Raw genomic sequence first — 17,011 nt, 5'->3', positions numbered from 1 at the left:
TCTAAAGTAATGTTTCATTTCTTATTTCACAAGAAACATATTCTGGATAGAAATTTTACTGTAGTTATCCAAACGCAGACTTTTCTTACTGTGTCTGCATATGCAAATCATTCTGTATATTCTAGGCAAAATAAACTCAGTGTTACATTGAATAGAGCTGTGTTCTTTCAAGATACGTTTTCAATTTAAAGACATCAAGTAGTGTTCATTTACACTGGTATTATCACCAACATGTTACATGCGAGGCAAAGGTGAGCAATCACAACAATCAAGCACAGGCTGGAAATACAAAATATTTTAAAGTACACAAGTGAAACTTACCCTTCCTTATGTTTAAAGTGCTTAAAAGCCAAGTTTAGAACTTCATGTACTAAAGGATCTGGCACTGGATGAACAGGTATCTGAAATGCACATAACATGTACATGTATGTAGCACCTATACATACATGTATGTATGAAGCAAATAAACAGTACCGTGAGATGCCCTGCAGAAATCTCTCCCACCAGTGTCCAAGGACACATCCTTTGCTGGCATGTATCACACTAATTCTGCAATATATGAACATCTACACCATCTGCAGTGGCATTCTTAGCCAAATGAGGATAATTCTAAGCAAAGTTAGATAGCTTCTCTAATTTTTTAGGTGACACTTTAGTCTCATTCTTCAACAATTTCACCCTTTATTTCAGAAACATTTAAGCTGACAAAGGGTACTGAACATAAATAAAATGTTATTTTTCACAGTTTTGCTTTTTGCAGTACATCAGCAGCTTTCCAAGACATATGAACTGAGGTAATGCAGGCATGTAAAGAAAAGACAGGAGAGGCCAAAGGCTTTATGTAACTGAGAGTATAATTACAGCCTCGCATATGCTCATCATAGACACGTTCTAGTTTTTAAAATAAAAATTTGAAGGAAATGATCAAAACCAACATTAAAAGCAAAGTATTAAAATTAATTTTCCAAAGCAAAAGAGCTTACCTGTTTTAGAACCTCTATTAAAACTAAACAAAAAATGAAATCTACAGCTAAGTCCCTCCTTTCAAGTAGATAATCTCTTTCACGTTGTTGGTCATCCCTAAAATAAGAAACCAAGAATGCAGGTATCATACACAAGCCTGAACACAAATATTGCAGAGACAATGTCTGCATTGTTTTTCACATAATCACTGTTGCAGATGTGTATAAAATGGATAGTTGGAAAGACTTGGGGGTTTGGCACTGGTATCTTGCCCCCTCCTCGTGAAAGGACCTGCCAACAGTCAAAACAACTTGAAAAGGGACAAACTAGCTTGGAATTACCAGTATCCAACGACATATCCACACCAAAACCATTAAGTCACTTCATGCATATCATCTACACGAGTTAAATATACTACCTCAAAGAAGTCTGTGTTCTTTCTACACGAAGTTAGGTATGGACAAATCCAAACACAACATACTTGTCACAGAAGTACAAAGCACACATTTTCTTATGAGAAAGCACAAAAAAATCAGACTTGTGCAAGAAAAACTCTTACCCCTTTGACTTTGTGCTTGACCGAGGTCTATATTCATAAGATTCATCTTCTGTTCCATTCTGACGCCTGTACCAGTCAAACAAGGTGCGTAGTAAGGAGGGGAGACAGTGCTCTGCTACTGAGCTCATAGAGCTTATCAACTGAAAGAGTAAGAAAAATACTTAAGCATGATAAAGCAAAAAAAATCCTAGAGTTTAATTATTCTTTCAAAGTGCTTTTTAATGTTAAAAAACATATATCATGAAACTTCACAAAGTGGCAACTTAATAGTCATTTTCACCTAGGACAATTACTGTTAATATCATACACTAAGTCCATTGTTATAATAAATTCCAGCAAAGTGTTCCAAAGCTCACAGGGATCACAAAATGACAAATTTATACATATATAACATACATAAAACCATTGAGGAAACAGCAGAGGTTTTAGGATGTCCCTGAGTGTTGCTGTATGTATCTCTGAAGTATACACACCTTCACATCACAAATGACAGGTAAGAGGCAACCCTCCTAAACTGAGGAAGTATGTAATTTTAGAAAACCTGCTTCTTTGGTTATTATATAAACAAAAATAAGAGCCTTTTAGATATTCTACATTGCCTTTAATACATCTGACTGGTCCAGGTCTCAAGCTATATTTACTTTTAGTACAACTCCCCTATCTACTGCTTTCTTTCAGAAAACCCATATGAGTAGTAAACTCATCTGTGCAACATATGTGGCAATAGAAACCATTACAGAAGGAAGACTTTAAGATGTTATTAAACTTAAATCCTCCAAGGCTTCCTTTAACTAAAAACTTTAAGAGGACTCATAAGTACGCCAGCTTGGCAAGGAGAAGAATGACTGAAGACAGCATAATGCCATTATCAACTTGCTTCCAGGAGGCAGCAGGGAGCAGGCCCATTCCCAAAACACAGGCTGGAATGGGAGAGTTACCACTCATCTCACATGGCTCACTAATGCCATGTATTACTCACCTCTTGGATCTTTCAAACAAGAGGTTTTACTAGAAGCCATGCTCATGCAGTAACTTATTTATTATTCACGATTCCAGATAACAACATAATACTATGGCATTACATGTTCTGATATAACATTAATGCTATTATTTCTTTTTCTTCGTTTGAAGCATCTTGCGTTTTTAGGCTTGTGGAAGGGATGGGGATGAGTTAACCACGAGGAAACCTCAAAAGGACCTCTCACCTCTTTCAATCTTCTGAATACATTACTGAGGTTCTTAACCAGTCAGTTATACAAGTCACAAGAATTAAATAGTGTTCTGAACTGATGGGTTTATTAGCAGAAGAAAAAGAAGCAAGCCGCATTTTAAGCTTTACTAAACTTTTTCCTTAGGTTTTCCTGCAAGTTTACACAGTTTACCAATACAACTACCATTCATAAATGTTCCAGTAGTTAGGCAATTTACGTTGGCTTCCACAGAAACAAGCATGTATCACATGCATTCAAAATGTCATTGGTAAAGTGCTAAACCCAGAAACTACTGGCATAATAAAGCATTTTCCTCTTGAAAAATAAAATGTCAGTTTTGCATAATAACTATTTATTTCCTGCCAAGTTTTGCATTCTTAGCATTCTAATGAAAAGGCACTGGAACTACCAGGAAGATGACATCTTTGCTCATATTGCATAGCATCTAAGCAGAACATCAGCTATTTCTCATTTAAAATAATTACTATACTGCTTGGATACTAAATTCAAAATCATTTTATATTAAAAAAAGAATTTCTTATATTAAAAATATACATTATATTTCTTAAATAAGAAAACTCTTTTATTTTAGCATTACATTATGCCTAGGTTGAAAGCAGCAATCCAGACAAGGAGTGCTCCTATAATACCCAGGAGGACAGGGCTGCAATAGTCATCATGACGTATACTTCAGTTCCTTAGAATGAAACAGCAAATCCTGCTCAAGTCTTAAAGGATGTAACATACTGCTTACTGCTTCACATAACATATCCAACAGCACAGTGAGAGGTAAAAAGAGAGATGCCAAATTACAGTAAGATGCTAGAGCACAAATTCCAGCTTTGGCCAAAATCCTGATCCTGAAAACATCACTCAGGTTGTGCCTAACCATGAACAAGCCTGAACCTCACACACATCTGCTTTCAGTCACTGAGAAGGCCAAGACAGGCTTCTGTGTGATCATAAAGTTTTGCTGTCTTAGGACAAGAGTAGGAAATTGCCAAGTATGTTTCCTACAACAAACAAAAAAAGAAAAATACAAGCTATTTCAGTTTCAAGCTGTACAAGCAAAAATATTTTAAGAAATGCAATATATGCTCTATAAAAAACCTCCTGTCCAGTAGCTTCCTGATGTGCTAGGAATGATAAAGGGAAAGCGCTGGTACTAAAATGCTAACATTTTTAACAGTTCACAAGTATATCAACATACGAATTTTCTTCTCATTTTCCAAAATTTCATCTCTTTTAGCTGAATTTTTATTATTGTGCCAATTAAGAAACTGAATGACAAACAGAAAATTTCTACTGTTTGAAAATTAAAAGCTATTGATTTGTCACACTTGGTTTTAATAGCAGCCCTCTTGATCTGGTTATGCTTCCAACAAAAATGACTTAAAATCCCATTAAACATTATTTTACTTTTTCATTAGAGGGGCAGGCAACACTACATGCCCTCCCCCTCCATCCCTCTTCTCATCACTTACTGAGCTGAGAGAACAAGTCTTAATTAGATACCACCTTAGTCCCAAAGTCTCTCTTGTGTTCCAAGCATGCTCCCTTTATTCACAAAGTACAACACTTACTAGCTCAGACCCCATTATCAGAACAGGTAAAGCCACATTTTAGACTCAGATTCCTGGCTCCATAAAGACCTCTGGATGAACAAGGTTGGCCCAGCAACAGCTCTAGCGTCTCTGCTGAATGCTGTGGCTGTGACCTCTGGATCCTCCTCATTCCCACGCTTTGCCAATCACTTTTTAAATCGGTAATCTTCTGCACTGCTGGAGAATTGTTCTTAATAAGGGTTTTATACATTGAGCAACGAACAGAGAGAAGCAGTCTTAATTCCTTTTGCCAAACAATGTGCAAAATTCCCTAACAAAGTTCCCAATCCCTGTCACCATAAGGCAGCCATTCAGTTCTGTCTAAAGCAGTTATTCAGTTGCATTAAAATTCAGATCTCAATGAATCCAAAGTAGATTACAAATAACAAAAGAACAAAATAAGAACTCATACACATATATATACACACAATCAAAACCATTTTTTTGAAAGCACTGTATTTTCAGGGAAACTAGTTTGTTTCTATATTACCAAATTTTAAAAGTTAAGTATTTTATTTTTTATTTCTCTCCACTCAGCCTGTGTTTAGAACTTCTCTCTAGTTTAATAAATGACAACTAGTGATTTATAGAAAACATCCTTAAGTAAGGAAAAGGATTGCAGTAGGAAGGGGGACCCAGTTAGCAGAAAAAATTAAAAATAGTACTGATTTATATATTTTCCTAGATCATCCCTATCATGCCTATTTTTTAGGTTTTGGTTAGCTTTAAAACAATATCATATCCTGTAGCTACCAAAGAATTTAAACCCTTCCCCCTTACCCACTTCCCTTGCTTATGAGTAAACGTCCATTTAGGAGATAAAGGCAGCAGGTTAGATTAGAAGATATTAAAGGGCTGTCTGAAATCTTTGGTGGTGGTTTTCCATTTGTTTTTCTTTGAAAAGAAAACTGTACACAAAATATTACATGCTACTATTTGCCTCTTTTGGGAGGACAGAAAAGAGGTTCATGGATGGCTACTCATTGAAAAGTAGAGGCAGGTCCATGGATTTCACTGCAATGTCTAATACCTATATCCAAAGAGTAATGGAAAGCGTGAGCCAAAAAATTCATTTACAAAAGATATGGACAGAACACTGAGCTTCATACAGTAGATGCTATTTAGTAACAGTCAAGAACACAACAGGCAATTAATGGGGCTTCCTCTGAATGCTGCCTCTCCATTGCAAGAAAGTGGTTATGGGACACAAACATGCCTGTATTATTGAAGAATTAGAAATACAGACAATAAATATGAGTAAATTCAGCAGAGAGTCATGCCAGACACAGTTCACTGAGAGTAAGTGAAATGGGATTGCCTAGCAGTGTATCTATATTCTCAGCAAAGGACAAAGTAACACTTTTAATCTACCCTACAGGTTCTGCCATAGAATCAAAAAGCCCTCAGTAAAAGCCGTGTTACTGAAATACAATTAACACTGTTTGTTTATAAAAACATAGCCCCAAACACTCAAACAATAAGTGATAGTAGAAATAAACTAAGACTCTCTGCCCACTAGCACATTTCGGCATCTTTCTTCCACCAGTTTTCCCTGCAACCTTCAAAAAATTACCTACTCTAGTGGTTTTTACTATCATAGTCTACAACGGAAAATAAAGTCTAACTAACATTCAGAGTCTAAATCTTCTGACACAGATTCAGAAGTGGATGTTCTAAGTTATTACAGCTGTGGAACCAATATTCTGCAAAAAGAGAGCCCACCTTAATCCAATAAAAGTTGCCTTCAATTATATGTCTCCTACCTGATCAAACTGAAGATCTTCACCTCTTTGAAGAGATCTGGACAAGAGCTTTTCCTGTAAAAAAAAAAAAAAAAAGAAACATACATTTCACAATGTAATTGACTATCATCAAAGATAGATTCCTTCTTTCTCAGTTCTATTACAGAATAAAGAAATAACTTTTAATGCAAATATTTACATTGCTTTTCAGATAGAAACATTTCTGGAGATGTGAAGCATACTCCCAAAAATTAATTCAGTAGCTAAACAATAATAACATGAAATACTGACAAACAGAAAATGTCAGGGCCAAACAGGGACCAGCTGGTGGTGGGTGTCAAGTGTAACTTAGAAGGAAAGCCATTCCCATCTTGATTAACAAGCGTATTAATGTTCACATAGGGCAATTATTCTAAGTTACAATAATTATTTTTAAAATGTCTTCATAAAGGCAAAGACAAGTGTTCATTGCATATCCAATCAGTTCTTCTGAACTGCAATGAAACACAGCTAGAAGACCTACTCCAGGAAAAGAGGAATGTGAATAATCCTTTGCTTTAAATTGAAATAACTGTGTAAGGGACCAAAAAGAAGCACGATTACTAGAATTTTACTTATTACAATATTTATTGCTACCAGTAGCATATGACATACTGCGCTGTTAAAAGCAGAATTAAATTATATTCCTAACAAAATAATTTAGTAAGGATTAAAGCATTACAGAAACAAAACATTCATGAACTCTAATAGTAAATAGTAATTCTCACTAGTCACTGTGTAGAGTACAAAATTATACACTTACAAGAAATACAAATTTTATACTTGCTCAGGTACCCTGGAAAGTAAACAAAAATAGAAAATAAGGAGGAAAAGAAGAAAGGAAAAAAACCCAGGAAGAATAAAAAAAAAAAAAAGAAGAAAAAAGGGGAAGAAAAAAAGAAAAAGAAGAAGGAACACTGAGTCCTGTGCACTGGCTCTGAGGGTCAATGATTTACAGCAACCCAAGAACCCAAGTGCCACAGTAACAGCTTTAAGGGCACACTGCAAAGCGGTAACATATATAAAGATCTGAGGAGCATTTTCTGTTATTTTAAAAAATTTTAAACTACTCTTCACTTAATAATATTATAAATGAGTCCAAAATATTATCTTTCACAAGAAAAGTAGAAAAAGTACTCAGGGTAAAGAGTTAACAGCTCACATTAGATTGCAGTAAGCAAACAAGGAAGTTTTGTGGAGCAAGGTACCTCAAGTAGTTAACTTGCCTGGTTTAGCATGTAAAAGGAGGTGTGAGCAATACCGATAGCCAGTATTTCTCTCAACAGCTTGTAACTCAGCACAAAGTAACTGCTCAGTAGTTTAGTATGAGACAACACCCATGCTGTCAGGCTGTTGACAAAAACTTAGAAAGTCAACATTGCTCAGTGATTAACACTTGCAAGGCTATGAGACAGACTATATGGTCGACAGATAAAAATTCATATTGCATGTACCAAATCCAAAGTTTGAACTGGCAACTTATTTTTTCTTATCCTAATTGTAATCTTGAAAATACAGCACAATATCCGGCATTTTCTCCTATAAATGCAGCTGTATTTGGTATTCAAAAGAACACAGTATCAGGCAACTTTTACAGCCTCTGAAAACTTTAATTCAACATTGCCCAGGCAAAAAGCATTTCCTTACTCTGAAAGTATAATTTGAAATAATACAGATACCAACTCACAAGTCATTTTCGCTTGCCATAATCCAAAGTAATCTGCTTAATTATCTAGGAAAATACTACCATTTATGTTCACTTCCAGTATGCCTAAATTAAAAATTATTTAAGAAGGGGGTTTCTAAAAAATGCATTTATTATTCTGAAATAGCTCTATTTGTTGATCAACTGATATATTAGTTAATATTCTTTCACTGTCTATTCAAAAGCAAGGGGGAAAGGTTTCACTTTCTTAACTCTTTCAAATTAATGTAATTTTACATGCTAAATCTGTTCAAAATACTGTTATGAGAATTTATATTTTGAAGCATATACTACAAGCTCCAGAGAGCACTTGCAAAGCAGAACTTCCTTTTAGCTAGCACTCCTCCCCCCTTTTTTTCAACATGGAAACGCCTGCTGTAGGTGAATTCATGTTATCTGTATTATGCTTTCAGATAAACTGCACAAATAATTGTTACCTTATCTGTAAAGCAGAAGCACAAGAAATGTTCCACTCTATACAAATACTGTATCACTGCTAATTAAGCTAAAAGAGAAAAACCAGACAACTATTTCCTTAGGAGACGGAGAAGTGACTTTCTTGTAAGAAGATGGGAAAAGTCAGGTTCCTTAAGCCTCCTTAGGATACAATCTCCCAACATACCATGTTTCCACCATACTACTACAAAACTATCATACAGATAAAGAAACCCTGGGTTCACTATACCATCATTGCATGTGTCTAAACCCAAAAATTGTTAAAGAAAAGAATGACAAATCAAAGAGAAGTGAAATAATCTGTAAGTCTTTTGAGAAAGAAGTTGAAATCCATGCCAATAGAGAGCAAATTTTTAAAGATAGCTCTGAAAGTTTAGCTTCCCTCCCATAATCCATACTAATTTACACACTTCTGTACATCAAATGTTTAAGATTTTAAGGTCAGAAAGAATAAAGACCTTACAAGTTCATAACCTTATTATGTTTCCTCAGCACTAAGGATCTTAACTGTTAAAAGGTAAATACCACTGTAGAGTTAATGTAACACTGACCAAAAAAAGGTGACATAGCCAAATAATACTCTTGAACCCAGTCACAGGTTTATCAAGGCCTTTGATTTATTTGTATGGCTTTAAAATTTATTTTCTTTCAATGTCTTCTTCTACCTCTGCTTTGTCATGGCTCCAGCCATCTCACATGATTTACAAAAATCTATTCAACAGCACAAAGTAAAGGTCTGGAAATTCTAACTGAATTAATAATTTAAGATTTATTTTCCTGACTTCCTGAAGTTCAGAGAGAGATGAAAATAATAGGTCTACATTTATCTTTTACAAGTGAAATGAAAAACCCAAAACGCTATTGCATTAAGCAAAGAGCAGTTTGCATCCATTGTGTAAAGGAGAAATGTCAACATATGGCAGGCAGCAGGGATCATGATGTAGACAGACGTGCATGTGCTGCGCAAACAACTGCACCCATAGAAAAAGGTACCACCCGTTGGCCCCTCTCCAGTATTCCCTGGCACCATCCTCTGGTGGCTAGCACACCTCAGCAGGGTGGCTCAGGTGTGCGCAGCAGACCAGTGTGCTTCTGTCTGTCCTCCAAGCTGCAGGAAAGAAACAGGACAAGGGATGCTTGTGCTTGCCTCGACTCCTCCAGCCTGAGGGCTGGGCAGTGCCTGCATCCTTGCCCCAGGGGCAAACAGAGTACTGTGCTAAATTTTACTTCAGACCAGCTTTTGAAAGCACGTAGGCAAGACTTGCAAAGTGTACAGTGCTAGTCTGAGCCTCGTTTAGTATTTCCACAATGGAATAAAATCGCTTGTGTTAGTAACAGGCTTAAATACTCTTGCTAGTTTTGATTTAAACATGAGACAACTACAGTTTAGTAATTCAGCAGCTTATCAACTTGGTGGCACATATAAAACTCTCTGCTTAAGTTCTAACCATCCATACTTACATGCAGCTTGACAAAATACAAAATAATTGAGTTTATCACTAATCTTTTTAACTGGTATGGTTTATGTCACATATGGGGAAGGCTGGTGTCATTCCTCAGCGTCATTTCTCAGCAGAGAAAGAGTATTTTTTAGGCTACAAGACTACTCTTGGGCTCTTTTTTCCTTTAAAACTACATACAGCCGCAAAAGATTTAGAATAACTGATTCAAAAAAAAAAAAGTGGTTTAATTTCATTAATTCACTAAAAGGATGATCTTCCATCCTGTCATTACACTTGCTACTTTCACTTAATCATTTATTTTAAGCATTTGCTGATAAGCTCTGCCTGTAACTTTGAAAATGCTGAGGTATTAAAATTTTGCAAGCAGAGAACTCTTAATTAAATTAGTAAGAAGAAAGTAGGTAAAATTCACAGCCAGAGAAACCATTCCATTAATTTTTAAAATCACAAGTCAGTTACTTTTAAACATAATCCATACATCCAGCAAAAACGATACTACCCCTCACCCAGAGATGCTGTCTTGATCCACAGCAACATTTTTTAAATTTATATTTTAATTAATTTTTGCTCCCCTACTGGCATGTTCAAGTTTTAAGAAGTGTCTAGCTCCCAATTTTGATTGGTCTGGACTTAAATTCTCTCAAACAGCCTCACCCAACACTCTAGCTTCATTAAAGATTTATGTAACCCTACATATATTCTCCACGCTTTCGTTTGTAGCCAAGTCATTCCACAAAATCAAATCACACTATAATAAAGGGCTTTCCTCTCTTCCATTAAAGCTTTTTATCCAATCACAATCAGTGTCTTTCTGGTGCTCTTCCAGCCTTTGTATCTTTCTTTTTATATTTCATACACTAGAACTGAATGTTCAGTACTTAAATTCTACATACAGAAATAAAGCTGCTTCAATGCTTTAGTATTTCCTTGCAGTGGGACACCTAAGGATTCCCTTCTACCTCTTTATGTTATACAGGCTCAGGTTGTTTCACTTTTGCACAGCTTTTGGCACCTCTCTTAATTTGCTGGTTTTCTAAATAGTCCTTCTCACCCACCAATATAAAATAAGGAAAGCTGGCTATACATATAAATTACATTTGATTCCATTAAAATACATTTTCTTTAAAGGAATTCAGCTTAGCAAATGAACCCAGACGAAACTGTTTAAAACCTTCATAGATGACTACTTTAGTAGTATTTGTAATTTCTTACCTTATCCTAAAGGATTTTATACACACTGTATACACACAAAATACTGACTTCAGATTCTTATCAGTAAAAAATCTTGACTAAGGTAGACTTCATGCAATCACCATAAAACCTCACCAGGCACAGAGCTGGGAATCACTCCTCTGTGAAAAGCGCATTATTTCATTAGTTTCATGGGGTTTCTAATTTTTAATCTGGCAAGATATTTCAATTTTGTATGATTAACAGATTTAAAAACATCTGTTTAATTAACAGTCAACAGCATGGCAAGGAGACACAACCTGGGATGGTTGACAGAGGATTTGTTTAATCTGGTCTAGGGACAAGTTTTGCAGCACAAGTGAACTTCAGGGCTATTATATTTACCTTACTACCAGTATTCTGGGTTAGATTTAACTCCAAACTAGCTGCGTCTGCAGGAAAAGCCCTCTTCAGCTCATCTCAATTACAGGCAGTCTGTCCCTCTGGTCAAGCACCACCCTCCCTGTTTATTCAGCAGATGAATGGAAACGGGGCTGGAGGAGCAGCATTTGTCCCACAGATGGACAGTGGAGCTACCTGCCTTTCCACCCACAGCATCACTGCCACTACAGCTCTCCTCTCATTTTTTAGCCAGGTACCCTTTATCACTTGTATGCTCCTTTTGCTATGAAGTTTTTGTGCTTTCTTATAAACCCCTCCTGAATACATGACCTTTTTGGATGTCTAAAAGCAAAGAGACAAGTTATGCAGGTGTTGTAGGCTTGCCTGGTACACACAGGCATATATATAAAGAATAGGTACGAAGAAACTTTCGTTTTCCTCAGCCTTTTATCTACTAATGGGTGTAGTTGAAGATGATTCCATAATCCACAAAACAGTTTTAGCCCCATATCTGTTCTTCTGTACTGCTTCTTAAGAAAACTTTTTCCTAAAGTTTCAAAACTGGGGCTCAAATGCTCACATATGCACTTCTGCACATGAACACTTCAGCAAACAGTGGCTGCCAACAGAAGCTTTCTGTGAGCTGGCCTTCTGCAAGCCACAGCGAATTTCCAAGTTTAAGAAAAAAAAGTTGGTTTTGTTTGCTGTGTTGGTTTTGGTTTTTGTTTGTTCCGCCCCCCCCCCCCCCCCCCCCCCCCCCCCAATTCAAAGAAATCCATTTATTTCAAGACCATGAGGTCTGGATCACCAATGGAATTTTGTATTTTTGCCTAATCTGCAATATACATGGACTACTGTATTATTCCAGGTGTTAGTATCATTACTTTGGAAAACAAAGCAAATGAATCTTTTCTTGAAAGTATAGTGCCCAAGTATTACTTCAAAGAAACATTGACAGAAAACACACTTCACAGCATTAATGAAGTAATGTTTTTTGTTGTTGCTATTTCCTTTTGTAACTTCACAGACCTTAGGGATATTAAGAGGTCTTGTTTCCAGTAACTACTAGGTAACAGTTTTAACACGAGTCAATAAAACAAATCAGGTAGCAACCCTGTTTGCAGAAGCCTATTTATTCCTGAAGTAATACCTTTGAAAAGTCAACAATATCTGGGAGTGCTTTATTCAGTAACCATACATATGATAAATCAGCCTATTTCAGCAAAAAATAAGACTGTTTCAAGGGATACTATGAAAAAAAGGGACTCACCAAAGGTTCAGCCATTACAAGTTCAATTTTCTTTTCAGCTTGAACAGCAAATTCAGCAAAGAGGCTTTTGATGACATACTCGCCAGGTTTCACATCTGGGTCAATAGTAATGTTAGACATGATGATGCCTCTCTTTTCCCAGGTGGAAACAACACTTGGAGAAACTCTACGTTTATTTACTCTGCTGGGTGGTGCGGAGGCTATAGGAAAAAAACAAGAAAAACACAAAGCTATAAAGCAGAGCTTCTAAACATGATGCCAGTCACTTTGTATTTTCCCATTCATCCCACACACATTTTCACACAGTAAATTCTCTAAAACAGAAGGAAACAACTAGCTGTAACATGAAACAGGAATTTGTTTGTTTTAGTTAGGTCGGAATAACTCTTTAGTCGCACAAGGGTTTACAATGTGGGTCACTGTTGCTGATAAAATACTCTACAATGACCATGATTAACATACAGTACCTTCAGTCCAAGTATGACTAAAAATCAGAAGGATGAATGAAAAAGGTTATCCCCCTATATTATGAGAGGCATCTGCTTGATTCCATTTTATAGATTACCCATAAAGTTCACATTTCTATTTGGTATCCAAATACTTTCAAGATAAATACTTCCTTGGCACTTTTTGTCAGTAAGCTGATTTTCCTAACAATAACACAAACCCTTTTTAGACATGTCAGGCTAACTGATCTTCTAGTCACACATGTTAAAGACTTGTTCCTTGTAAAAAATATTAATTAATCAATGCAAATATCGTGTATATATCAGTCTAATTTTCTAAGAATTAATGCTTTTGCTTTTATACCAAAATTGTCATATACAAACTTTACATATAGTTATCCACCTTTAATTTTATTTTTCTCTCTAAGCACTCCAAAATATTTATTTATTGTGAAAGCTGCCAGCAATGTGAACTGCAGTACCGTAGTAATGCTTCAGAATTCACACAAAGGTTTAATACACAAAACAATTAGTATAAATAATTACAATTCTCGTCTTGCACACAATATGTCAAAATAACTGTTGACACCACTTAATGATGACCCAGATGTACCAAGGGAGGTCTGATATTTCCCTAGCATATTCCATGACTGAAGATGTTATTTTTGAATTTATATTAGGAATTGATACTAAGATTTTATTTTCCTAAGACAGTCATGCAAGGAGCCTAGCTCCCATCTGTTTTATTCTATTACATTTCATGATTTGTTCAGGTAAGCTTTTTAAGGGCTTTTTGCAGGTAACGTGTGAGGAGACGCATTTGGTTTATTTTGCTGAACCTGAAAATTTTTTAATGTGTTCTCAGTTTTTACATGTGCAAACCCTATTTGCTAAATATTATCCACAGCTTTTACTCAAACTTTCTTTTCAACTCATTTATGAAAATACATGAGACCAAACATGGAGACCAAACCTTTGTACTTCACATCTTCTCAAGTTTGTCTTGGCCATTCATTCCATCTTCTATCAATTCAGAAAGTTACATTTTACATAACAGAGACTCCTGCAACTTCTACTGAAATTTATCATTTATCAAATGCATTTGTGAAGTGAGCAATTCTGCAGGAGTGAAAACTGAATGCTCCCAACTACCTTAGCTTCTAATCAAAAACGAAGGTTACCTTGCATAAGGCTGTGAATACTACAAATGACCTGTTTTTATTCTCTAGGCTATTGCACAAACAGTCCCATGTTTAGCTGGAGTAATGCATATTTTTTCCTGTACATAAACTGCAGTATCCTTTCTTCGAGGCTGGAAAGACTTGCACAAGGTGACAAAACTGAGCTCCCAGAAACCAGGGCTAACACCAGAACATGCACACAACTGCACATCTCATAAAATATTTCTAAACATCCTCTAACACTTCAATCCAGCACTTTGACCTCAGTAACAGAGGCCCTAAAAGACAGAGAAGAGCATGTCCCACACAGCAGAGACAATGGGACATCACAGTCACTGCCATGACCTAGATCCTATGGTAGAAGTTCACTAGATAGAAGTACACAAAAACATTAAGAAACAGAATGAAGTGGATGCTGCAAAAGGAAGATGACCACCCAAAAGTTTCTCATCCCACATCTGATGATTGCCTTGTCCTTCAGTACAGAAACTTAAATATTTCAGGGACTTCAAAAAATATTTCATGTCTTTACAATGCCTATGTCCTCCAGCATCCGTACTCTTGCCATCCTTAAGCCCCAGTGCTTCCAAGGGAAGCCCAGAAAATGAGAGATACTAATTATGTACAAAGAACAAGAGCACAGAGGTTTGAGAAGAGGTGAAAAGAAGGAATAAATATATCCTTCCTAGCCATAGCAGCTAACAAACAGAAATACCAAGCATGGGATAGGCAAAACAGAAGAATGCTGCAACATACAGATTTTGAACAACTCCCTTTTCATCTCCATCAGATAAACAAAACAGAAATTTGAGTAGCTACAGACCCATAACAGATACCGCGGATTTCTAATATATGCAGTTACTTCTATCCTAAATATGAGAGTTTTTAAGAAAGCTAAAGCTTTTTTCTAGTCAACAGACAAGTTGGACTGTCTTATTTTAAAAGACATATTGAAGCTACAGGCTGGAAAGAAATGACAGTGTTTAAATGCCCTTTTGAATATCATTACTTGTGTCTCAGCAGAAGAAATTTAGCAAAGCAGCAGCTTCAGCTCATTCTAGACTTACCTACTGGATATGCCACAACTGTCACATTATCTGGACTGAAGCAAAAATGCCAGAGCGCTGGTCCAGTTCCAACTCCTGAAGAATGAGGAGCTGGTACTCAACCAGCTCTTTTCGCTCTATGGGGAAACTAAGAGAGAGCATTGTGCTCCTTAACCCAAAACTATATTTAGATGTGCTTTATGTAGACAATTCTTAATAGTGTGTTTACATAATGCATTTGTCAGATTTTAAAATATCACATTCAAAAAGATCCTGTCACTTAAGAATCAGGAAAACATTGAGACCTTATCATCTTTTAAGTGTTATCTTCACTTCGTGATAACAATTTAATCCTCAGTAAGGGACCACCTTAGTGTATTAACTTTCAAAGCTATAAAACAGCTTCCCTCACTAAGGATGAAACCCCAAGGTTGTCTACACTGATCTAATCCCAGGTAAATCTCTCCTCAGGCTAATGCAAAAACAGGAAATGGATAAACTGGGCAAAAATCTATCACTGGCAAGAAAAAAAGAAGCAACTGGACTATAACCAGACTGAACCAGAAATTTCAGTACAAAGCAGAGGTCATGACCATGCAGCCAAGGAAACGTGGTGCCAGGACAGCCTTATATCCACCAGCAATACTGCGGACTCCAGTCCTTGGCTGTAGTTGCACACAGCCCACCTTGGATGGCATAAGCTGCAGTACTGTCAAGGGATGCAATCCCTTCCAGCCAGCTCTCTCCTTTCCTGGGTGAGCAAACACAAGTGCGGAAACACAAGTGTGCAGGTGTGCAAAGGACTGAACTGGAAAAGCAGCACATGTATTAATTTTTTCCCCAGGCTAATTTTGACACAATCATTTGTCCAAGGCACACATCATACACAGGTGTGTGCCAGCACACACAGTCAGTGCAGGGACAGGGCTTGCCTTTTTACTCTTTCAGCAGCAAGGCAGAGTCAAGGCTATCCTACAGCCATAGGTGTTACTAATCTCTATGTTCACATGCACAAACTCTTCAGGTGGCAATGAACCTACCCCCCAAAAAACAAGCGAAAACTGTCAAACTGAAGCAATTATAAACACTGCCATGAGAGAATTACAAATACCTTCATTTTGCTAAAATGCCAGAGTATGTAAAAGGCAGAAGAAACTACAAGGATTTACTTTCATCCATGAACTTGCAGAGGATTCTAATTTACGACACCACTAATGGTTGACATTAATGTCAAGACCATCATCTTGCTTATAACAATATTCATGGTTTTATGCGCTTTGTAAGACCATTAAGTTAGTTAAATACACACAGAAAACAAACATGTAGGAGGGAAAATTGAGAGGGAGCTCGACCGTGTTTAATAACAAAATATATGAGAGTCCGTTAAAGAAAACTTGAAATCTATTCTCAGATTTCTTAACTAGGTCAAACAAGATTATTATCTGGTATAATTATGTTCAGTGGAATCCATTTACTGATGAATTTGCAATCAATAACATTGTAGGAAGGACTATATGGATTTTTAATGTACTTAATGGAAAAAAAATCTCATTGCAGGACAGGATTAAATAATTTCTTTCTGCTATTCTTCGCCATCAAAGAATAAGCCATTCTTTACTCTTAGCTGCCAGAGAAAATGTAAGTCTCAAACATCGTTTGGAAGCTTCAAAACATGGAGCATCCTACAGAACTTCAGATGAGATCTGGAACCAGAAAACAGGCAACTTGCAACAGTTCAAAACTAAAAAACTACT

General features: G+C 36.4%; 1 protein-coding gene across 16 annotated transcripts in view; it reads right to left on the bottom strand.

Annotated features, from left to right (window-relative positions):
* Positions 1–17,011, bottom strand: part of FRYL (FRY like transcription coactivator) — a 170,080-nt gene that overhangs the window by 83,839 nt on the left and 69,230 nt on the right. For all 16 annotated transcript variants that reach the window (XM_010401705.4, XM_039551620.1, XM_039551619.1 and 13 more), the window contains 5 exons: positions 12,585–12,784; positions 6,101–6,154; positions 1,523–1,662; positions 984–1,080; positions 322–401 (listed from right to left, as the gene is read on the bottom strand). In XM_010401705.4, coding sequence (XP_010400007.2) covers positions 322–401; positions 984–1,080; positions 1,523–1,662; positions 6,101–6,154; positions 12,585–12,704 — 491 coding nt within the window. In that variant the 5' untranslated portion in view covers positions 12,705–12,784. The remainder of the gene's footprint in view (positions 1–321; positions 402–983; positions 1,081–1,522; positions 1,663–6,100; positions 6,155–12,584; positions 12,785–17,011) is intronic.

The sequence above is a fragment of the Corvus cornix genome, chromosome 4 (genome assembly GCF_000738735.6).
Source record: "Corvus cornix cornix isolate S_Up_H32 chromosome 4, ASM73873v5, whole genome shotgun sequence".
NCBI classification, from domain to species: domain Eukaryota; kingdom Metazoa; phylum Chordata; class Aves; order Passeriformes; family Corvidae; genus Corvus; species Corvus cornix.
The sequence above is the reverse complement of the archived record's forward strand: the minus strand, read 5'-3'. Positions and strand labels throughout refer to the sequence as shown.